Source organism: Peromyscus californicus, unplaced genomic scaffold, assembly GCF_007827085.1.
Source record: "Peromyscus californicus insignis strain IS unplaced genomic scaffold, ASM782708v3 Scaffold_11__1_contigs__length_118956290, whole genome shotgun sequence".
Taxonomy (NCBI): Eukaryota; Metazoa; Chordata; class Mammalia; order Rodentia; family Cricetidae; genus Peromyscus; species Peromyscus californicus.
In genome coordinates this window covers 110,927,242-110,953,006 of record NW_026294402.1, presented here as the reverse complement: position 1 = coordinate 110,953,006, position 25,765 = coordinate 110,927,242, and the positions used below count along the sequence as shown (strand labels likewise).

Genomic DNA, 25,765 nt, shown 5'->3' with positions numbered 1-25,765 from the left:
TTGAGGTCTGCCAGTACTTTTCGGAGGCCCAGCCACGGCTAGCACACCAGGCAGTGAGGCTGAGAGGGAAGCAGGCCAGAACCTAGATGTTACTTTTGAACACATTCATAACAAAGGCCCACTCTGAGCCCAACTAGAATAATTACTTATTTGTGTGGAATGTCTACTGATGTGGTTTTCTTTCTTTTCTTTCCAGCCCCCAGTGAGCCTTTACTGTGCAAATTCGCTGATGGAGGACAAAAAAAGAGACAGAATCAGAGCAAGTACACCCAGAATGGGAGGCCATGGCCCAGAGAAGGAGAGGTGAGTTCTGAGAACTGCTCAGACTGGGCAGCAGCCCTCCCTCGGGAAGGTGCCAAAGCAGACTTCTGGAGCCATGAAAAAAAAACAATAATAAAGCCCCTGCTCAGGAGATGGGTATCATGTATGCCCATGTATGTACAGGATTTACGTGTAGTTGAGGAGGCATCAGGTGTCCTGCTCTGTCACTCTCCATCTTATCCCTTGAGACACAGTCTCTCACGGACCCAGGAGCCTGTGTCAACCAGCAGTTCCTAGCAGTCCTCTTGTCTCCATACCCTTCCAACCCTGAGTGTGAGAATTACCGGCGTGTGTGGCCATGGCGAGTGCTGGGGATTCAAACTCAGGCCTCCCGTGGTTGTACAGCAAGCACTCTTACCCACTGAGCCATCTCCTGACCAGGGACTTCATCTTAGCCATCCATTTCTCCTCCTCATATTAACCGGCAGCAAGCTGTGGCTGTATACCTGCTAGTCCTTGGGAATCAGTCCTCTTGGTTATTTATTTTTGTAAAATGACAATGAAAAGGGTCCTGGGCTTTTGTAGTGTTTTTTTTTCATTCTTGAGGAAATGGGATAGAGATGTTTGAATGACTGAATAAATGACATTTTGTGCCAAAGCCATAATTTCAACAGGGGGGTTTAGTACTTCTATTCCAAGCCCCTGATTTGTCCATTTGTCATTTAAGAGGCATCATAATCATGTGCCATCGCATACTGTGAATATCAAGAGAGCTGTTTCAAGAAAGAAAGGAAGCTGGGAGATTTCTCAGCAAATGCTTTAGCCATTTTCTATTTTCTGTGGCTGTTTTGAGTGTTTCCAGAAGAGTCTGAAAACACCTCTTAAATTGCATAGCTGTCGTCAAGTACTATATAATGTATATCATTACAGTAAGAAGTAAATAAAATAAAATAATCATTGAGTATCAGGAGCCAATGGAAAAATGCAAGAGTGTTCATCTTCTCCGTGTTTGAAAGGAAGCTGAGACGATGTTTTGATGGGGAAGCAGGGGATGACCGATGTGTCCTGGGCAGAGTTTAATGCATCAGCAGGCAGTTTCACAGCCCCAGCATCATTACATTTGGCCTATATAAAGCATCCATAGTCTAAAAAGACTCATTTGACCTTAAAATTTGATTAGGTAAAATGCTTGCTAATTAGGGATATCTTTGTACCAACTATATACATAAGAAAACTTGACTCTAATTACAAACTTCATTTCCTGTGGAAAGAATCCATAATACTTTCTTCAGGCCACAAAGGGCAGTTATAAGAAGCTCACATATTTTGGTATCAGTACAAAAACAACAAAAACAAACCAAACCCAACAGATATAGCTCTCACCACAGAAAGAAATAGAAATTGTTAATTCTGGAGCCAAATGTAAGTGAGTATGGCCTGGGGACATTGACTCTGATTCCCTCACTGTCCATGCTCTCATATAACAACAGCTTCCCAGGGCTCTTATAGCTTAACATTTGAAGATACAAATGATGGTACTTTGAAAATACATTGTGGGGAGTGTGAGGTAGGTAAGATGCAGCTAAGCAGGGAGTCTTTGCTGCATGCCTGAGATGCTGTCTCATGGCATACTCGGGCTTTGAATCGGTGGAATCTAGAGGCTCTGTTTATATATTCCAGAAAGATTCTTACCTGAATGAGGGGGCTAAAGAAAACCCATGATAACTTGACCTTTGGCCTACCACATTCCATCTCTCCCTAGTCAAGCATGGGCTCCCCACCCCCCAGAAACTTCAGTTCATCAGAAATTAAATGAACAAATATAAAAAAAATAATAATAAGAGCTATCAAGTACTACTTTATAGAGAAGTAGAACTTCTGGGACAGTACCCTATAGGTAGGACAGTGAGGGCACTGTAGGGCCAAGCTTATGACCCAAAGCCCCTTAGAATGTGTTTTTAGTGTTTGACTTTTAAGGTCTATAGACATTTATTTCAATTAAACTATGAAAACTAGGAGACCATAATAAATGTATCTATAACCAATAAAAATATATTCCAAATTGAATAGACATGTTGCAAATACATGGGAGCTCTTGAGATGTGCTTACCATACATGTTGATTGCAAGGGTGACTACATTAATTTATTATCTTAGACACACCCAAAACAGTGATGGGGACTAGGGAGATGCTTATCAGTTACATCCGTGCCATCCTAGTGGGAGGACCAGAGTTCAGATGCTCAGTTCCACATGGAAAATACCAGGTGGCGTGGTGGCCCACCTGTCATCCTAGACCCACAAGATATAACTAGGGATCCTTAGAAAAAACTGGCTAAGGAGACTGGACATCTCCATGAGCTCTGAGCATCACTGAACAACCCTATCTCAAGGAATATGGTGGAAGAACAATTGGGGATGATTCCCAGTGTCAATCTCAGACATCCATGTTGGTATTCATGGCATAGATATACAAAGTTGCAAACACACACACACACACACACACACACACACACACACACACACACACACCACATAAAAATAACAATAGTGGATCACATAGTTTAGTATTCTATAATTCTATTTCTATTCTTCTTTGCATTATATTTACTAGAGCACAGTTCACAAATAAGCCCTGTAAAACAACATTTAAGTTAACTCATACACCTATAAATTCTAATAACATATTGCTGACTTAAAGACATAGGCTTTTATTGTTTGCTTTTTCATATTTAACACTTCCAGATCGATTGTCCTCATAAAAGAAAGTAACATTTTCAAAGTAAGTTCACATACATCTGTTAGTCACCTATGATACTACGTGCCTTCTCTGCTTCAGGTCAGTGATCACACTGACTGCATATATAAAAAGCCAAAAAGTGAAGATTCTGGGTTGAAATATCAGGGAAGAATATTGGCTGTTTTCCTCTTTATTCAATTTCAAGATTAAGAGATGTGACTTTCTTCCAAGCCTTATCTAATGGGTGATGTGTCGGTTCATTCCCATGTGGCTGTGACAAAATGCTTGACAGCAGAGACTTCAAAGAAGAGCTCAGTCTGGTCACATTTCAAGACTCCAGTCCATCATAGTGGGGAGCGAAGGCAGCAGGAGCATGTGGCAGCTGGTCACAGCAAGTCTGCAGTAGGACGTAGAGAGAGCTGAGAGATGAATGCTGGTGCTCAGCTTGCTTTGATGATAGGTCTGCCCACCTCAGCCCAGTCAAGACACTCCCTTACAGTTGTGCCCAGAGGTTTGTCTCCCAGGTAATTCTGAATCCTGTAAAGTTGCCATCACTATCAAGCGCTAGGGTTAGTTTCATCTCCATTGGCCATCACATTAAAGCTGGTATCACAGATTTTTAAGGGGATCCTTTATACATCTATTTTTGTTGTCTTTTTCATAGTCTATAAAACAATGATACACCTCACAATCACTGTTAAGGTGGTGCTGCTTCAGGGTGGTACCCACCTGTAATTGTTGTACCTCAGAAGCTGATGAGGGGGGTCATGAGCTTGAGCTATATCCTGTCTCAAAGATAGCAAAATCAGAGTCAGATGTGATCACCCTTCCAGAAGTAACTGAAGACCAAAGGGTTTAGCAGAAGGGTTCTTGCTCATGATTATCTGACCTGAAGTGGACACCTTTTAACTTTGGCCTCTACTACTCAATAATATTTCCTTTTAGTGTAAGCATATTTCCTGATTTATCATACCAAGTCCAGAATATAACTCTAAATCACTCAGGATTAAGGAATGGACAAAAATGGGGGAGGGACATTGTAATTGTGATCCCATGCTGGTGTTCTGACAGGGGAAGGGGCGTTCTAAAACACAGATCTCTCTCCCAAGGACCCCTCCTTTTGGCTGTCAAACTACATTGCTTCTAATTTGAAAAGTTAGAGTAGGAGACCAAGCTTGAACCCCAAAGGCAACAGTCAAAGGCATCTATTCTATGCCCATTGAAGGAGTGGACCTGCAGTAAGAGGAGCTCTTCTGGGCCCAGAGTCCTTGAGAACTTAAATCCAGCATTCAATAAACCCTAGCCATCTTTCTCTTTCGTAACTGTGGATTTAAGAAATGTATCGTGTATATTCATTGTGCATAGCTCTGTTATATATGGACATTTTTGTGCCAGTATATGTTGTACATAGAGTGCTCCCTCCACCCCTTTCCCTGACTGTCACCTACTCACAAATGGGGGCTACCTAAGGTAGGATGCCCAGAGCTAGAGAGATGGCTCAATGGATAAAGTATTTGCCATGTGTCAGCATCAGGACCAAACTTTAGATCCCTCGCACACACCTATAAACTGGGTGGGTGTGGTGGTCACCTATAACCCCAGTGCTGCAGAGAGGGGAAGTGAAGGGGGATCTGGCTTAGCCAGAGTAGTCGAAGCATGAAGTTCCAGGCTCAGTGTGAGATCCTGCCTCAGTAAATAAAGCTATCAAGGAATTAACCAGAAATCCACCTCTGGCCTCTGTGTGCACACATATGTACCCACACAAATGAAAATATGTACACGTGTGCAACACACACACAAAGATGGAATGCATATCCTATTTTTCTAAGGCATGGACTTGGAAAAAGGAAACAAGTAATAACAACAAAATTCATAAATCTTTGTCTGTAACAGAGAATAGAAACAGTAGCCGATAGCCTGAGTCCAGTTGAGTTAAAGTACTGGAAATGAGCATTACAGCCCACAACTAACTCTATATAACTTTCTAGTCTTTGTTCTATGGTTTTCTGTAAACTACAGGTAGACTAGAGGCACAGTGGGTAGGAAACTGGACATGCCCTGCTGCAGTTCGGCCACCCTGCAAATGAGATTCTTTTTCTGTGCTGATTTCTGTTCCCCAGTTTCTTTCAGAAGGTAGGAAAACCAGAGAGCTGGTGACAACAGAGAAAAGAAAATGCCCATTTCTCCCCACTCTTGAAAGTTAAGAAAAACTGATAAAGCAGAATTTTTTTCTGCTTGATGTTGCAAGCATTTTAGAGTTAAGCTAAACATGGAAATTGATAGGCTAATTAAAACTTCATTATTTAAAGCCTTTTTCTTTGGGGCAACATTTTGATAGTTAATTAGCACACATTGGTGGAATGCATTTATTTATAAAACTGTAAGACTGGGAACTTCGCACATAGAAGTGGACATGGATAATCAAGACTTTCAAATGTAAATGTATGCTAGTGGCCATGATTTTACATAAATGAAAACCACAGGGGCATTTTAAGTTATTATCTGATCTTGCAAGAGATGCCTAGAATGACAAATGGTTAAGAGATTGGAACTCTTTGGCTCTTCACTAATCTACAGTTCTTTCTTCTTGTCATTTCAATTTTCTTATTTAAAATTTTTTCATACATTACATTTTGAGCATGTTTTCATCTCCCCCAACCCCTCCCAGATTATCCCCACCTCCCTACCTACCCAACTTCATGTACATTTTATGCTTTCACAAACTTTGTTAATGTTTAGCTCAGTTGAAGTCAGCTGCAACATCCAACCTGCTACAACACTCTCACTACTTTGTCTTAAATATATGGAGAAAATCTGATTCATCTAAAGGACATTCTGAAGTCCTAGAAGGATATACAGAACCCACAGGAATCACTGTTTGGGACAAGCTTACTGCTGGCCCTGGGCTGACATCCAAACTCTTACGGTCGAGAAGGACTATGGAGCCCCTTAAATAATTGAAATGAATCATGTTTCTTAGTAAATGGTCACAGCTGCTTCCCTATTGGCAAAAATCACTTCATGGTCAGCCCTAGAACTTCCTCTATAACCTCCCACAACCGAGAGAGAACTGGGTATTAGCACTCATAGTAGGAGTTTCCCAGGACCCCCCTCTGGGGTTTATGTTTCTATGGGCCAGTGTTTATAATACATTTGTGCCAAAATATTTTTTAATCCAGTTTTTTTTTAAGATTTATTTATTTATTACGTATAGTGGTCTGCCTACATGTTTGCCTGCACACTAGAAGAGGGCACCAGATCTCATTACAGATGGTTGTGAGCCACCATGTCGTTGTTGGGAATTGAACTCAAAACCTCTGAAAGAGCAGTCAGTGTTCTTAACCTCTGAGCCATCTCTCCAGCCCCTGCCAAAATGTTTTTTATGTCATTATCAGCTGAAGGGTACTGTCCCGCTAGCACGGCTATGAGTGTCACCACCCCTGGGACATACATTGCCCAGCGTGGAGGCCATATTCTCATGGATGGAGAACACTGCTCATCTTAATCTCCATGGTGTGTCTCCAGATGGTCTGGAACCAGGAATGCTTCAGACTAGTTCAAAAAGATGTCAGGAACATGAGGGCACATCCTGCTGCTTACTCCCGTGTTCCCAAAGAATTCACTTCTAGTGACTACCGTGGCCAAGTTAGAAACTAGACTCTATCCCAACTAGCAAGAATGGCTGGCTAAAAAGAAAAGAAATAGATGGTAAGATCAAAATCTGCTTGATGGCAACCTAGTACTTCCGTGAAGATAATTACACACTGAAATATTAACTACCAACAGCACCACCTCGCATGGGCACACACACACAGACTTGTGAAATACATGTATTTACAGCTCAGAGTCAGCTACTTTGTAAATGATTGGACCAAATAAAAAGATGGATAAGTTTCCACTACTCTGTGAGAGACACTCATATTTTAAATTTTCTTTATGTTTTATTGTTATGAATGGCTTTTGGGGTTTTATATTCATATTTAAATATAAATGAGTGCTTATTTAAATTAAAGAACATGATACCCTCTCACTAGATATTTACACTTGACTCTGTCACTGAATAGTCCAGAGAGCATCACTATTATTAATATTAATTCTTACTAACTCAAAACACTAATATTTTATAAGATATTCCTAAGCTTGAGGTTAGTGGAATCAGCAGATACCCTTGGTAATGATCCTATTAGAATTTACTTCCAGAAAGATCACATTTTGGTCATAGACACAAATAAGAGGCACAATAACTAATAAGAAGTAATTGAAGCATGTACTCAGATGTTTAGTGAAAAAAAGTCAAAATTTTATTACAAAAGAAAACCAATAAAGTGACATTTCTTGTCTTTATCATCTTCATAATTCTCTGACAGAGTCAATTTAAAAGCAATCAACAAAGAAAGACGATATTTTTCCCGTAGTTGATGCTCTGAAGAAACTTTTTCTTATTATGGAAATACTTAGAACAATGATCTTCACAGTTTGGATACAAAAGTGAGCTGATGGGATTAATATTATTAATAACCAACTCTCAGACTCCAGGAATAATTACATTATATTGAATAGAAAATCAAATTAAATTTTGGGGAGATTCAATGTAGTAATATTAAAGTTTGGAATTCCTAAACTATTCCCACTTAAAGAATAAGTTTTCAGTAAAAGTTGCTGTTAGATTGGTTTTTTTTCTTCCATTTTTGAGATTATAATATAATTACATCATTTCCCTCTTCCTTTTCTTCCCTCCAAACTCTCCCATATTTCCCTCCTGGATCCCGTTCAAATTCATGCTATCTTTTTCATTAATTGTTCTTACATGCATGTATGTATATCTATATACATATACATCCTTAACTTTAACCTGCTCAGTCTGTATGTTACTGGTGTGTATGTTTACAGAGCCGACCAGACCATTTGTTACTGGAAAACTAATTGCTGTGTTCTTGGGAAGACGACTTCTCCCACTCTGAGCATTGCCTATGTTATTTGCATAGGGTTAGACACTGCCCCCTGACCCTCACCCCCATTCCTGTCCACATTACCGTGTCTATTGTTGTCCTTGTTGAGCTCCTATTTATGCAGTCATGTTGGCAAGACTTTATGGGTGTAGCTTCTGACATTCCTAGGTGACATAATCTCAGAGCGAAGTCCCCAGTCCTTTGGCTCTTACAGTCCTTCCACCCTGTTTCTCCCACTGGGACTCCTGAGCATGCGTTCAGGAGTTGCGTGAGCTGCTCTGTAGATGTGTCTGTTGGGACTGGGCTCCACAGTTCTGTATTTTGATTGGTCGTGGTTGTCTGTATTGGTCTCTGTCCTTGCACTGAGAAGTTTCCTTGATGAGAGGTGAGGACTGTACTTATCTATGAATACAAGGACAATTATTCAGAATGTAGTTAGGGGCTTTTCTGGTTTGGTAAAGTGGCGGTTTTAAGTTCTTCTCCAAGATCAATGACTTCTCTAGTTCTGGTAGTTGGCTAGGTCTCCAGCACCGGTCACAGTTTCCTTCTTGTTGAGGAGATCTCAAGTCCAATTAGAGAGCTATTGGTTACTGTGCTACCACTGCACACTGAGGGTTATCATGCCAAGCTGGTCTTTGTTGTGGTTATAGGAATTGTAGCGAGGAGGACTGTGGGTTGCCCTTTCCTTTGGAAGCCTGCAAGGTACCTTCTAGTACCACGAGAGCTAGTCCTCAGAAGGAGGCTTACAAGTCAGTTTTAGCTCAGGGTATATCTGAAGTGCATGCTATCTTCAGCAATAGGGATTTACCTTCCACATCTGGGGGGGCAACTAAAGGCAATAGCAATACCCTGTAATGTTGCTTGGACAGCCCTGCCTAACAACTCAAAAAAAAAAAAAAAAAAAGGCTTCTCATGCCTGGTATCGGAGTTTTCATCAGGTGGTCTAAGATTCTTAGAGGGGGCATTGTCAGCCCAGACAAGAAAATTGCATTTAAATTACATATGTATATTTATACATAGACTTGCATGTATTATGGGCTTTTATCTTTTAGGTAGATAGCTAATAATATCACTTTCAGACATCCTTACATGAAGATATTTAAGTTCAATGCATTTTTACTAGCTCAAGATATAGGCCTGTGAATACAATGAATATATATGAATTCATACCTTAGCTTCATTCACTCACACACACACACACACACACACACACACACACACACACACACACACACAAAGCTTAGGGTTTTTATTTTATCATTGTCAGCTTTAAGCAAAGTAGTTTGTTATGACCCAGAACCCTGTATTATGTTGTTTGTCTTTGGTGATGGTTGAGAATGACCTCTGTGCTCCAATTCTGTGACTCTGTTTATTTAAAGCTAGTTTTAACAAGATTTCTCTTCTTTGTCAATAAGTGGAGGAAGATCTGCACAGGCTGTGTAGCGATCTGCATACTATTTTAGAATATAAGGCCAGGACAATTTTGATGAACTTAATTCCAAATAACCAGTCTCAAGACACTGAGTCATCACTCACTCTAAATCCAGTTATGATTGAGAAAAACTATCCTTTTAGATTTCAATGAAGGTCAGCAGCCATACCAATTACACAAGGCTACATCATATATTCGGATTTACAATGAATCAGCTTTCTCTTTGAGCTATACATTGTAGTTTGGCTGGTTTGTGTTTGTTTTCTGTTTTGAACAGAGGTGAATACAGGCACAGCTGACATCGTGGTGATCCATTTCAGCTCCATCTCTGTCACTGTCTTCCTCTGTTGTTACTCATTCCCTCAGTGGGAGCTGCTTCACTGGGTAGATGCAAAACGCAGGCACATGACTGTGTTAGTGTGCATACTCTGTAGCTTGAGTTTTCCTGCCTGGCCCACAGACAGTGCAAATCTCTCTCACCTGCCAGTCCCATAGCCTCTCAGACCCGACCAAGTAAACACAGAGACTTATATTGGTTACAAACTGTATGGCCGTGGCAGGCTTCTTGCTAACTGTTCTTATAGCTTAAATTAATCCATTTCCATTAATCTATACCTTGCCACATGGCTCATGGCTTACCGGCATCTTCACATGCTGTTTCTCATCATGGCGGCTGACAGTGTCTCTCTGACTCAGCCTTCCACTTCCCAGCTTTATTCTCCTCCTTGTCCCGCCTACACTTCCTGCCTAGCCAATGGCCAATCAGTGTTTTATTTATTGACTAATCAGCAACACATTTGCCATACAGAACATCCCACAGCAATACTCATAGCAAGAAACCGCTCTAATGGTGGCTTCCATGCTTGTTTTCATACTTTCTCAGCAGGACATCTTTGCATAAAAAAATGTCCTTTTAAAAGAAAGCCAGGCCTTGTGGTACAGCCTCATCATCAAAGCTGCTGCAAATACATGGCCATTGAGCCCAAGGAAAGCTTCAAAATGAGACCTTGTCTCAAAATAAAGTGTAAAATAGGGCTGGGGATGCAGATGAGTTGGGGAGCACTTGCCTAGAACGTATGAAGCACTGGGCTCCATCATCAACTACAGGTTAAAACAGGAGTCACTTGACAGTTGGTCTCTGGATAGCTCAGCACTTAAGAGCACTTGGTCTGTGTGTTTGTGTGCATGTGTATGTGTGTGTGGTGTGTGTATACATGCATGCACATATGCATGAGTTCAATGCAGGTACCCACAGAGGCTATGAGAAGGGGTAGGATCCCTTGGATCTGGAGTAATTGTGAACTGTCTTATATGTTGCTAGAAAGAAAACCTGGGTTCTCTGCAGGAGCAGCAAGAGTATTTAGTCTTGGATATACAATGAACTCAAGGTCAGCCCAGGATACATGAGACCCTGTCTCCAAAAGAAAAATGGAACACAATACACACAAATTGAGTGACATTAAAAAAAAATCAAAGAATTGTCTGTAATTAGGCTCAGATCTATAAAACTGAGACCAAAGTAAGAAAACAAAGACCAAAACAGTAATAAAAATAACCAGAGTGGCAGTCACAGATCATTGTTCACAGCTGTTTCTAAATATTAACCGTTTGCTTGTTGGAATGTATCATGGAGACATTGATTCACACTCATTTACAACCAAAGTGTTTTTCACAATTGGAAAGCTCCATGTTGTCCTGTTCAGAAGAGGCCTCTCTGGCCCAAGTTCTGAGTCTCCCTGGGGAACAGGGTTTGCTGAGCTTTGTGTGTGACTACTCTGTGAAATTTCCAAACTTCTCTGAGGTGGGTAGAGTAATAATCCCTTGCAAATGTTACAGACCGAAGAGCATCACCCTCTGTGGTCCTCTTATTCATAATTTTCCTGGCACTTTCAAGTGAAGGAGATAGGTTCCAGAGTTTAAGTCATAAGTTCCATGACTTCTGAGCTGAGACACAGCTCCTGGCATGCTCCCTGAGTCCATCAGCACCATGCTTCTCTCTCACAGGATTGTGATAGCTAGTGGTACATGTTCATTACTAGAGGCAGCACAGGAGACCAGATGACCAGGGATGCCTGGTTAGCTGCAGTATCATAGACTATGGCTGTGTTTTAGCTTTGTGATACCATCACATAGCCCAGGTCTGCTGAGAGTCAGCTCTGCTGTGTGTACACACACACCCACACACACACACCCACTCTCTCTCTCTCTCTCTCTCTCTCTCTCTCTCTCTCTCTCTCTCTCTCTAAATACTTGTAAAAATAATGTTTACTTTTTTAAAATGATAGAAATAAAATCTGCTGCCAATATAATGGTGTTATAAACTTTTTACTTATGATATGAAGTATATTAAAAACTAGAAATTAATGTATTTTATGTTTGTCCCACATTACACTAAGGTTTTAGTAAGATTGCACTCCAAATCATAAATCATTACTTAACACTGAAATATTAGATGTTGGTAAGGTTTTTGGCCGATTCTTTTCCTTTGAAGGTTGTATAATCATTAAAGTCACAGACTGTCAGAGGGGAAGAGGACTCAGAGGGAAAAGTTGAAAAAAATAAAAATAAAAATATACCATTGCTACAAACTGTGAAAAAGACTGAGGACTGTTGAAAAATGACAAATTGTATAACTCATATTTTAGAAGAAAAAGGAGATGGATTATTAACTGACTTATTCTGCATATAATGAGAAGGTAAAATTAATATCCAAAGTCCTTCTGGGTTGGGTGAGATGGCTCAGCAGACAAAAGTGCTTTCCTCCAAGCCTGGTAACATGACTTCACATTCTCAGGACCCACTGGAGAGACAAATCAGTAAAATCAGAAGTTCAAGGTCATCCTTGGCTATATTGCAAGTTCAAGACCAATCTGAACTAAGCAAAAGCCTATCTCAAAAGAAAAAAAAAGAGTAACAACAACAATAACACTACCTTGGGGCTTGAGAGATGGCTCAGCAGTTTAGAGTGCTTGCTGTTCTTGCAGAGGAGTAGAGAGTGGTTCCCAGCAGTCATGTTAGGTGGCTCACAACTTCCTGTAACTCCAGCTCATCTGACACCCTCTTCTGACACCTCCATAGGCATCTGTATTCATGTGCACATACTCACTCACACATAGACATACACACATACACATGGATGAAAAAAACTCTAAGAATAAAAACAACAAAACTGTCTTTAGCTAGAAAATAAAGCAAGTGTACAAGTACTACTATAAATGAAAATCTCTTGACCAGACACTGGAAGAACCTGACCCTGCATTTTTGCTCTTGGGAGCACCCATTCAGTCTTTGCAAGCTCCGTGTTTGTAGTGATTTAAGACACATAACTGGTGAATAGCAAGAATCCACTTGATCCTGTTTTGTGACTTTGCTGTTGAGCGTAAACTAGCATGTTGTTTAAGGTTTTGCCCTTCCCATTAACTTAGAACATAATGCTGCCACATACACCCAATTATGGTACAACGTGTCAGCATTGCCCTTAAATGAAAACTATTTCACAGTTAATTATCAGTCATCATGGGTTTAAAGAGGATGGTAGATTTGCACTTCTTACCCAACAAGTTCAAGACTTCCTAAGGAGCATGAACATAGTTTTAATTCTGCTCCACTAATGTCTTGAGTCTCAGAGTGACCAGTTTGCTCAAAATTAAAGACTACCAAACATGTGATCCAATGTCATTATTAACACGCCTTAGAAAAATTCTTTAATAATGAATTATTTCTTCTATTTACAATACTCTCATCTCCATATGAGGAGAAAGCTACTGATTCACCCCATTGGGAAATAATTCAAGATACACTGATATGGAAAGTATTGATTTTCAACAGCACACAGATGGTTCTAGATGGAACCAACAATCCACATGAAACCTGGAGAGAAAGCAGCTATACGTGGGGACAGAATGTTTTTCTGGGGTTTTGGAACACGTTTGACTATCCCTAATGACTACCAGTGTGACCCTGTGGTTTCTGCTTTGAGACATCATCAGCAGCAAAGAACACAAAACACAGCTCAACACCAAGCATCTCCCTGCTGTCAGCTACATGTACTGTGGGCCTGAAGTTGCTCAGCCTCTTGTCTCCATCCTTCTCAGCAAATGTGAGAAGAATCTGACCATGAGCCCAGGAAGACACCATTTCTGTTATTAACCAGATGGTCTGTAATTTACTTCAATAGCCCTGAATCTTAAAAAAAAAAAAAAAAAAAAACCATCTTTCAGAAAAGAGGCTTCCCTGAAGTACTGAAGTACTGAAGTACTGTCCTCATGAACCACTAGAAACAAACATACTTTCAGGAGAAACTGGATCATGATTCCAATGAAATCACATGTGAAAGAATTTCCTGGAAAAACTTAGGCTTGGGATATCTCAGACCATTTTTACAGATGTAGAGACATTGTCTAAGTCATTTACCACTAACTGCTTCCTATATATCACAAAGTGTTTGGCACATGCTGCTCAAGTAGAAAAGAATTAAGCTCTGTCTCCCGATCCTGCCAGGTCCTGCCAGGAGTCCTCTAAACCTTGAACTGAAGGCAAGTCTTTGCCTGTGTGACCTGGGAAGCAGCAGCTAGCTGTGAGCTCACACGCCTGCTTTGGTGAGTCGGGTCTGCTAGCTGGCCCCCTAGATGCAGCTTTATCTACTGCATATGCTGCATCTGAGACTCAGGGAGCAGGCTGAAGGGGCAGCCCTTCTCATTTTAAAAGCCTCAATAGCTTGGCTTCTCAGCACTAAAATGTTTTTATTTAGCCAAATACCCTTTCCTGAAGCTCTCAGCCCAATGTTCATGTGTGATGACTGAAGATAGCAATTAAGATGTTTAAGTCCCCATGATATGGTAATTTTGCATCATATATAATTGCTATGTCCAGTCCTCTGCCTAGCCCATATTGTCAAGGAAAAAAGTGGGGAAAATACTATGTTCTTGGAGAAGGGTTAGGTATGTCCAGCCTAGCAGTGACTTGAGACAAGGAATATTACAATAAGTATCTCCAGTAAGAAGTGCTCAGGGCTGATCTACATGTCCCCTTACCGAATCTAACAAGGAGGCCATGACAGCTAAGTGCAACATCAGTCAACTACGTTATTTTTGGAATTGCTGGCATGTCGTGACAACCCTAGCTTGTCAGAGGCTTTGTGATCACTCCCATTAATGGCTTGGCAGCTGTAGCTTCCCAGCTCCAGGCACTATCAAACTAAACTTAGAAGGATCAGCTTCCCAGACACCTTTGCTTGGTAAGCATCTCAGGCTCACCCATCGCAGCCTCTAAATTCTGTATTTTCCATGCTTGGATACGGTGTCACAGTAGTTTTGACAGTACGTTTGCTATATCATTGACTGCAAAACACCATTGGTTAAAGATGAACTATTGTATTATTTTAAATACCACTAAAAAGATAAAGAAGTAACTTGACAAACTATGAAATGCCAGCAATTATTAGGGAATTCTAATTTCACAGATATTAAGTCATGAGAAAAATAAAAGTGTGTCTTAGAATCTGTGAAATTCAGACATTTAGATTGAGGTTAAAAACAAACTCCCTTTGTTGGCTACTTCACTCATTGTTGTGACTAAATTCCTGCCAAAAAGCAGCCTAAGGGAAGATGGGGTTATTTTAAATCACAGCCTAAAGCAGTACAGACCAGGAACTGGAGTGATGGCCTGGCCGCTAAGAGCACTGGCTACGCTTGCAGAGGACCTGGGTTTGATCCACCTGCATGGTGGCTCACAACTGTCTGTAACTCCAGTTCCAGGGGATAGGATATCTCTTGACCTCTGTGTGCACTGCATGTACAGGATACACTTATATCCATGAAACAGGCAAAACTTTTGTACACATAAAATTAATATGTATTATATAATACATAGTATAATATATAATTATGATATTATATATATACATATAAAAAAAAAAAGAGTACCCTTTTTCCTGTTTCTTGTTTAACCACCAAGCTCTTCCTGGAAAAGCTTAGTTAGGCATTCTCAGCTTTGCAACCTGCGATCTCTGGGCATCTGTTGTATCTTGTCCTTCCGTGTTGCTATATAAGGCAGACATCCTCTGGCAGGAAGGTTTTTAGAAGGAGCCAAGAAGCAGAAATTTGGGAATGGTATCATACCAAAACAACAGCTTTACGGCTCCTCTCTGTCAGTCATAAAGGACTCCCTTCTCTTGGCTCTCTGGCTGCCTTTGCTACTTTGAAAGTGATAAATCTGCAGTATTGCCTTCTCCTGATTCCTGACAGTCCTCTTGAAGCAGTCCAGGTGGTGCTTAGCAGCAGGTCCTCCACCGGAGGAGGGCTTGCTGGTCTCTCTTCCTCTCAGTCCTCCAGAGCCGAAACCACAGCTCGGCTCAGGCAGGCTGCTGGCTTCTGTACGGTACTGAAAAGTCTCTACACCCGAGCTCTTTGTTTCCCCCATGTCTCCTATCAGCCAAGGACTTTACAAATTCAGCTGAGCTGAGTCCGTCTCAGATTTCTCAAAAGGAAGTTTTGCAAATATCAGGACTCCAAAGGTTTCATTTGAAACCTACATTTAAGTGAGGTGCAAATCCAGAATTCCCTCCTACCTTTAAGTGAGGTACAAATCCAGAATTCCCTCCTATGCTTAAGTGAGGTACAAATCATACAAATTCAGAATTCCCTTGAAGTCTCTGATTTGCTTCCTAAGTTCTTAAACATGTATTTATCTAATCCACAACACAGGATTTTCTAAAGTGGTGTATGTAGGACACATTTCCTAAGTTTAAATCTAGTCACAGCAGCCTAGACGTTCTCAAGATTGCTTCTGCATGATAAACCTGAGAAAGAAGGAAACAGGTCTGCTAGCCATCTTACTGGCTTTGTGATAGTCACAGAGTCTCTCTTCTCAGATAAGAATGAATGCTTCAGTTCAGAGGTTCACTGTGAAACAGAAATGCCTGCTCCTAATGTGATGCTATGTGCACTGTCTATAATTGTCACCTGTTGATAAAACCCCACTGAATCACTTAGCTATGAATAGCCCATATCCAGCTCCTAGGTCAGTCTTCTGGCCTGTTTCAGTGAATCTTCCAGTTTTATTAAAAATAAAGTTACTGTCACTTCTGGCCTGGTGGTGTATGCCTGAGGCAGTGGGATCACAAGTTCTGGGGCAGCCTGAACATCATAGCAAAGCTCTAGCAAAACTCTCTAAAACAACAATAATACTCTATCTAATAGTGTTTTTTTCTAAAATATTTATCACTCATGTATTTTTGTACCTAGGAGGCCTGGAAATGTCCTATTATGGCTGAAATACTAAAGCAATGCTTAGCTGGTGTTAAAAGGAGATAGAAGTGCCCAATTTTGTTTAAAATAAATTATTTATGCCACTAATATGCAAATAATGTGAAGTGGAAACATAGACAACTCTTGTGAACATAACAAGCCCTTTTTGAAAGTAGACAGCAGGATTAAACATCACTTTTTAAAACATTGGGTGTGACGGTTTCATTTTGTTCCAAGATATTTTATGTTATTTTTTTCCTGTGACTCTGGAGTTTGTCAACATGCCATCATATTTGGTGATTACACAATGGTGATTTCATGCCTCTGGCTTTGTCTAAAGGGCCTAGACAGAGCAGCAAAATCAATTTCTTCCCCATCTTTGTGGGAAGAGACAAAGGGAAATTGAATGCAAAGTCTGCATCAAGAGCGTATTAGCATCATAACTCATCAATCTGTCACGCTCAAGGTGAGCCCCAGGTGCAGACAAGTGCTGGCTCTGGACTGTGACACTCAGCCAACACTTCAGTTAAAAACAAAATCGCTTGCCTTCCTCTGTTACCCACCCTGTTCCAAATGCATGTGACCTGAGGCTGTCTCTTCTAGCCGAGGTTCTCACAGACAGGACTATCATAGGCAAAACTCTGAAGTAGGTGGTGGCAACTTCACTAAATTCTGCCCTACCTCCCTCGCCCAAGGCACTCCTTCCCCTGCAGTTCACTGTTCCAGATGTATTCTGACTCCTGTGTAGCAGGGCAAGGGAAATTGTCCCTTGAATTACTGTTCTAGTGTGTGTCTGTCATACCGGGCACACACACACACACACACACACACACACACACACACACACACACACACACACACACCATAGCTTAGGATGCTTGGTAAACACCCTCTGTGGAGATACCCTGGGCACCTCTGCTGACTTGTAACAGACATCTCAACTGTTTACACACTTCATGTAATCCAGATTATGGATTCTCTCCCATCATGCCCCTTCTGATCATCTGTGATGTCATGCTTTAGTTCCTTACTCCCATCTAAATAACAACATGAAAATTATCATTTGTGGAATTTTATGAGAAATGCAAGCTTAAAGGCAGCAGACTGCACTATATATCAGAGCCCACATAGCATGGCACAGTTCCTTTCAGTTCTGTGTTAAAAATCCAAAGACTCTGATCGGGAAACTGGCTTAAAACATGTGGAAAAGGAAAAAATTCAAAACACAAAGGCTCTTTTGTTTCTTTAATTTTTTTTAAATGCTTTTCTTCTTCTACCTTGAGACGTCCTGGAGGCTTATTTGCTCATATTTCTTATCTCTTTATTTTAAAGTAATATGGATTCATGTGAAGTTATAAAAACTTTCCAGGAGTTTCTATATATACCCAGTTTCCCCAGTGGTTACATTTTTTTTTTAATTATGGCAGGTTACCAAAGAAAGAAAATTCATACTGATAGGGCTCAGTAATTTTAAAATACTAACAAAAATATCACCCTAAAGATAACCTGAACTATTTTAAATTCCTTTCTACATTTCATTTCTATTTACAAGTGCTAACTTCACAGAGGGTCCTGGGACACCCAAGGTTGTCTGTCTACACAGCACAGAGAAGGCTCTCCCAACTTGGGAGAGATGGTACCCAGACTTCATTAGAGCCCCAAGCCAATCTCAAAACAGAAAAGCTGCAAAGATCCCATATCAGAAGGTGTGGGTATAAGGTCTCAGATTTCAGGGTTCAAGTGAGACACTGAGATGGACTGTCTTTTTGACTAAGGGACTTACTGGGAGAGTGACTAATGACATAGATAGACAGCTGCATGACAGGGTTCTGAGTCAGATGTGAGGGTCTCCTCTTACAGGTATCAGGTAGGGTGCTATACCATCTAATTGACAAATAGTCCATAGTCATGCTGTCTGTGATTTCCAGGTAGCAGGGTAAGTGGGGAGATTTGGGTGTCCACCATACAGGATGTCCCTATGTGCCTCCTGATAGCTTAGGGTTCTTGGTAAACTTCCCTTGTGGAAGACAGATTACGGATTCACAATCACAGGGTAGTGCCTTCCTTTGCTTTTATATCGTCCAAGGGTCTTGAGAGAAAGAGGCCTTGGTAGCCCTTAGCCCAATGCTAACAATATGTTTGTGACCTTGAGTGAGCCACTGACCTCAACAAGCTTCAGTGTCTTCATGGATGGAACAGAGCAAAGATTGCTTCTGCCTACTTCAGAGAGTTGTCATGAGGATCAAAGTTGGTGGTGGAGGAGGAAGGGACCAAGAAGGCTGTAGAGTGACCACAGTGACGTTTATTTGCCTTTCTGAAGCTACTACCAATTATACAAGTGTCACATTTTTGGTTTTTGAAGATAGCCTTATACTTAAAAACAGAATAAGACTGCCTCTTTATTAGCCACATGCCCTAGAAATTTCAAAAAAAAAAAAAACAAACGAACCGAATGTTTTGGCACTGTAATAAAAATGTTGAGATATCTTTTTCTATTCTTCACCCTTCTATGCAGGCTGGCATGGCTCTGACCTATGACCCCACAGCTGCCATACAGAATGGGTAAGTAGACCCCATTTTCTCTGTTTTTTATTTTTTCTAAGCAGTCTCTGGGCTCTGAATGTCTACCAAAGAAAAATGACCAGCTATGGTTTCCTTTTGTGTCTGGTTTGCTAGCCAAACTTTTCCTGCCGTTGGCTCTTTCTTCTCACAAGTGCTTCTAATGGCTGTTTCAACAGTTCTAAGCCTTTCTTTTAGCTCATCTCTTCCAGTCCTCTTGAACCTCAAAACTGATGTGAGAGGAAGACCCAGGCATGGAGGGAGCATCAGTAGCATAGGTCCGGGAGAGTCACCTGGGTCTCCAGGAGCTGTGTTGCACAGCTGTCTCCATGGAGGTCAGTCTTAAGTAATGCCTAGTGTTTGGCCAGGTTCATTTCTGCAATGGAGTTAGGGACATGGTCACACTGGTTCAGGTCATTGTATCTTCTCTCTTCCTTTTAATCTGTGTCTAGACATGTATAGCCTCTTACTTAGCTTCAAATCCTATCTCACAAATCCAAGACAGTTTAAACCACGTGGTGTAGCCTCTCTAAAACTGTTCTGTAATTTGGTTGTATTATATACAAGTATGGAGGCCAGAGGACAATTTGTGTGAGTTAATTCTGTCCTTCGACCATGTGGGTCCCCAGGATCAAACTCAGGTCCTCAGACTTGGCCACAAGCACCTTTACCTGCTGAGCCAGCTTGCTAGCCCTGTTATGGTTTTGCTTGTTTGTTTGTTTGTTTGGGGACAAGCTCTTGCTGTATAGTTTAGGCTGGCTTCAAACTTAAAATCATTCTGCCTCAGTGATGACAAGTATGAGCCATCATGTCTTTGGAGATAGACACTGGGGCTAATATATCGCTCTCTTTGATTGACTTTGGCTGACTTGCCATTGGCCCTGGGTATTGCAATTTCTCTGTTTTCATCCCAGGATTAGAGTGGGGACAGTGACCTTGACCTGTCTGATTTTTGGTTATGGAGTTCATATTGTTAGAAATAGAAAGAACATAATTATTTTATAATAATTGTGCATTAGTAGTTTAATCACAGTCGTGATCATTGCTGTTTATATCAATAAATATATTGCTGGACTATGTAAGAATGAAATTTAGATATTGTATCAGCTTACTCAGAAACTGTTAAATGTATAACTTCAAAATTATAGGTGGCATCCATATGATGACAGAGTCGTTATCCCAAGATGGCACTAATACTAATTTCAAAATAGTATGTCCTCTCTGATTTCCTCTCTTGCTCTATTGCTCACAAAGCTGTTGTAGAGTGCTTTGATTCTAGAATCCAGCCCAGAGCTTACACCTGACAGCCAAAGTGGTTTGTTTCATGCACTGATGCTATGTCATCTGAATGAGAGTGAATGTTCCCAGTTTTCAAACCATAAATCTTTAGGTCTGTCAGAGGTGGAGATGTGAATCAAACACCGCATTTAGGAGAGTGTGACATCTCCTCAATTCCATCTGGGTCAGAAAGGACAGCACTGCCAGACATGGTGGCCATGCCTTTAATCCCAGTACTCAGCAGGCAGAGGCAGGCGGATCTCTGTGAATTCAAGGCCAGCCTGGTCTACAGAGCGAGTTTCAGGACAGCTGGGGCTACACAGAAAAACCCTGTCTTGATAAACCAAAAAGAAGGCAGAGGAGGAGAACAAAAGAAGGAAGGGAGGGAGGAAGGAAGGAAGGAAGGAAGGCAGGCAGAGACCTAGCTCATTAATAGCAGGTATCAGGGAGATGTTTTCAGAGACCATGGGCTCCCTGAGGGGAGCGGTCTGCAGAGGTGGCCACCACCCATTTTAAAGAGTAGAAGTTTCTCATGGAGGAACTCTGCAGGTGCAGAAAGTTATGCTGGAGCAAATTTGAAAATTTAAAATTTGCCTTTTCATTATGGTATGACATAAATAATGAAGGAGTCCTTGAAGCAGGGAGATCTAGTAAGTGGGATAAATCACTGAAGAGAGATTAAAATAGCCTAGGCCTAGGGAGAGAACTCAGTCAGTAAAATTCTGGCCATATTAGCATAAGGACCTTAGTTCAAGTACCAAAACCAATATTAAGGAAAAGCTGGGCACAGTAAAATGTAACTGTAACCTTGGTGCTGGGGAAATAGAAGACAGACAGATCGCTGGGGCTCAGTGGCCAGCCTAGCGTGCATGGCTGCCTCCAGACCAGTGAGAGACTATTGTAAAAAATACAGTGGAGAGTGTCCTGAGAAATGACACTTGATGTTAGCCTCTGACCTTCACATGTACATACTCAAGCAAGCCAACCTGCATACATGTGTGCATCAGCACTCACAACACACACACACACACACACACACACACACACACACACACACACACACACACACACACAAAATGAACATTAAAATATCCGAGTGATAAAAACATAAGAGTTTGTTCTAGGAAGCTTGATACATAAACGGAAGAGGGAAACAGGAACAGACTATCTGAAGGAACTGTCCATCTAGCAATTCCATGTGGGTCCCACACTGAGAACTGATAGCATGCTGAAAAGCCATGTCACAGGTTTTTCTTTCCTGCTGCTCTCTATTGGACTGATAGAAGCAAATTAGAACCTTGCCATCAGTCCAGAACCTTCACTTAACCCTGCCTCGTTCACATGCTCTTTTCTCTCAGAGTTTGGTGTTTTCACAATGTCCCTTCCTTTTGCTGGGTCTCATCCATTTTTCATTCTTCTGAAACTCAAGCCTTTATATTCTGCATCCAAGTTCATGGCCAGCTGTGGGCTCTGCCATTTGTATTTCTGGCTGCTTCCTCTTAGGTATTATTAACAAGTATTGTCCTATTTCCTAAGTAGGAAGACAAACTGTCCATGTGTTTCTCATGTCTTGAGGTGAGAATGGAATTCAGGGGCCAGGAGATGACTTGTAGGGTAAAACATTTCCTGTGCAAGCATAGTACTTCTCAGGAAGTTGTACAAATAAAAATAATGAATAGTATCAAAAAGAAGACATGAGGTTGCAAGGGTGCTAGGAAGAGCTGGAACATAAGAGTTGAGGGGTCGATATAATCTTAGCTGTATTACCAAACAATAAAATAATCAAATGAGTAGAGTTCTGTAACTGCCACGTTAATACTGCATTGTGAAACTGGAGTCAAGACTTTGTGTAGTTTATATGTTAATCAACGTAGCTCTACCAGAGTAAGACTTGTGGTTGGCATTTAGTCACTGGGAAATGCCAATTCCATCTGTCTGAATCCATCCAAGTTACCAATTCAGATTAGTTCAATGTCACTTTTACATAAGAGTTGGAAGTTAGTGTCAAAGTCGTGACTGAAAAGGAAAATCTGAATAATTTCATTTTTACCTTGGATCAGCTTTAGCAAAATAAAAATGTCCATTCTTCTCTACTCATGCATCTGGACTCTACTAGAATTCATTGTGACTGTCACCCAGTGTTTTTTTTTTTTCTCCTAGCAGTCCACTATGAAATCTCATCACTTTCAAATATGAGTGGGGCAGATGGGAAATAAGCTTTCCACATTCCAAAGCACATCTTTCCCATGCCTTCTCCCCCACGGTATGGGGCATAAAGCCTTTCAGAGGATTTTATTGGAGCGAGATATTTTCTTGTGGGAAGTGAGAAAGGGAATGTCTCCTGTGACATTCTTTGCCAGCTGTTTTAGGCATTTGATATTAAGTGATATGGAAGCCTATCTTATTACTCTAAGAAAGAAATGAATGGAAAAGCTATGTTGGTATTACAGTAAAAATGACCGAGAACTTATTAATCGCATCCTGTTATATTCCCCTGAGGATCATATTCATGGTTCCAACTCTAACAATATTGCCTGTGGACATGAAACACAAGCTCTTACTGTTTATTTTGGTGTGCAAATAGGATTTTGTATGTTTTCTTTATGGTAAAAACATTCCACCCTGGGGTTATTGATATGTCCATGTTATTTTTATTGCAAGTGAAATGAGATTTACTGTATTACTGCTGACTGCAAATCCCCCTGAAATGGCCTTTCTTTAGGCAAACTGATACCCCATTAGTGACCCTACAGTCTCATTTTCCTGGGCTTAGGAAGCATGCTTGCCTTTCCTGCCTTTAATGCCAGAAAACTCAGGAACTCCTTTCGTTTTTTAAAAGCTCACATCTGAGGCAAACTGCCTGCAGTGCATGAGTGAGGTCCTAAGTTTGGATCCCCACAACCCACACAAACTGGATCCTGTAGGGTGAGTGTGTAATCCTACAGGACGATACGAAGAGAGACATGAGAATCCCTGAGGTTCAGGGATGGGCTAGCCTGGTGTAGGCAGCAGCAAAGTGAGAGAAGTAGAGACAAGAGAATCCCTGAGGTTCAGGGATGGGCTAGCCTGGCGTAGGCAGCAGCAAAGTGAGAGACCTTCAGCAAAATGGGAAGTGAGGACCAACATCTGAGGCTGTCCTCCAACCTCCAAACATGAGTCAAAGTACCTGAGTGCACGCTGTACACAAAGATTAAACTGGTCTTCAATGGGCAGCTAGGATGCTGTGGATTCTATTTAGTTTCCTCTTAGCCCTTCATCAATGTTAGTGTTTAGTTCATGTGAAACCTTATCCATATGCTCACACCAGGCTTCTTAATGTCACACTTATTAACATGTCAAGCTGGATGAGTTGTGGGTAGAATTTCCCACTATGCACTGCAGAATGATTTGTAGAATTCCAGAACTTTCTAGACATCAAGAGCATCAGGTTGTCTCCAGACATTGTCAAAAGAAGAAAGAACTTCCTCAAGCTTAGAACTGCTCAGTTAAACATATAAAGAAGGCTTTCATGTAAGGTGAATCATGGTCCCAAACATGTGTGTGTGCATATACATGTATATATATATACATGTGTGTATGTATGCATGTATGTATGCATACATGCCTGCATGGCTCTGGAGTAATGGCTCAGTGGCTCAGAGCCCTATATGCTCTTCCAGAGGACCAAAGTTTGGGTCCCAGCACCCACATGACTGCTCAAAACTATAACTCCCGTTACCAGGGATCTGATGCTTCTTATGGCTTCTCAGTCACTGCACACTTGTGGCACACATACATTAATGTAGGCAAACAGCCGTACACATAAAATAAATAATAAATCTGAAAAATTACTAAACATTATAACCAATCTCTTAAGAGAGTAAACAGTTTTGAGTTGAACGATGTGCCCAGCCATCCATTCTCATTCTCACAGTCTTGTAACATCACTCAGCAGTTATGATGCATGCATTACCAAATAAAATCACAAAGGCACATGCATGGAATGCCTATAACTTTGTTATGATGACCACAAGTTGGGTTGATTTTCCATTAGCTGTTCCCTGTTACATAACACCTCTACTTGAAGCATTCATTTGGATTTGTTTGAATAGATGCCTATGTGAAAAGTCTGGGCTTTGTTTCTGTGTTTTGTATATTAATGTGTATGCAAGTACAAGTATGTTTGGGATTTCATTTGTTTGTGTGTGTATACATGTGTGCTTGTGCATGCATGTATGAGTGTATGTATGTGTATGTGTATATGTGTGTATAGATAGATGTGTGTGTGTGTGTGTGTGTGTGTGTGTGTATGCATGTACATCCATGTTTAGGCCAGAATTGAACCTCAGATATCATTCCCCAGAAGATACTCACCAGTTTTTGAGACAGGGCCTCTCACTTCCCTGGCTAGGCTGGTTGTTCATGGAACCTTAGCCATCTGCCTATTTCTACTTCCCCAGTGCTGGGATTTCAAGGGCATGCTACCACACCTGGCTTCTCTTAAGTGCATTCTAGGAATTCACCCCGAGTCTCATGATTGCTCTTTACTGACTGAGCTATCTCCTCCGTCAGACAATGTTTGTTTGTAAAGCATGGTATAAACATGTGACAGGGCCTCGAACTCACTGCGGTTCCTCCTTTAGAGTCAGTAGTTAGTTCTCCTTTGGGTGCCAGCCCCCTAAGTCTCAGCTACCACAGCAGCCTCGCCTGGCATGTCCTAAACTTTGAGTTTCAGGAAATTCATCTGCTTCTGCTCCTCTTTGGGTTTGAAAAGAGAGTACCAACAGCTGGATCGCAGAATGAAGAGATTATATGGTGCACTGTCCACTCTCCCCAGTGTGTGTCTGTTCTGAGTGACTCTGACTTGATGGCAGTTTCAGAACATCCTGGGAAGTATGAAGTGTCAATCTTTTGTGATGGATGGGATTAGAGCAGATAGAAAGAAAACACATTAAAATCTCCCCCACGGGCTCCTCTTGTGAGTATCCATTTACTTGGTTGGTTTCTTCATATTTCTGTTCTCAGCATTCCCTACAGAATTTCTTTGCAAACTCTGTCAGTATAATTTTTATTGCTTTCATTTTTAATACTCCAATTGGAACATTTTACAAAATAGACCATCCTTACTAAAATGCATCACGTGTTTTATCTGTCAGTTTAAGAGGCTGAGAATGGACTTGTGCCACAAGTTACATCACTGTATGGGGCACGAGACAGACACTTTGTTGAGAAGCCCTGGGTGACTGTCATGTCCTTAGCAACCTAGGGAAAGTCTCTCTGCCCACTGCCTCATAAACAAAATTTGTCAAAGACCTAAAAGG

The 25,765-nt window shown here is 41.1% G+C and overlaps 1 protein-coding gene across 14 annotated transcripts in view; it reads left to right on the top strand.

The window, feature by feature from the left end:
• Rbms3 (RNA binding motif single stranded interacting protein 3) overlaps window positions 1-25,765 on the top strand; it is a 1,493,133-nt gene that overhangs the window by 1,353,762 nt on the left and 113,606 nt on the right. For all 14 annotated transcript variants that reach the window (XM_052723536.1, XM_052723582.1, XM_052723605.1 and 11 more), the window contains 2 exons: window positions 197-303; window positions 19,144-19,190. In XM_052723536.1, coding sequence (XP_052579496.1) covers window positions 197-303; window positions 19,144-19,190 — 154 coding nt within the window. The remainder of the gene's footprint in view (window positions 1-196; window positions 304-19,143; window positions 19,191-25,765) is intronic.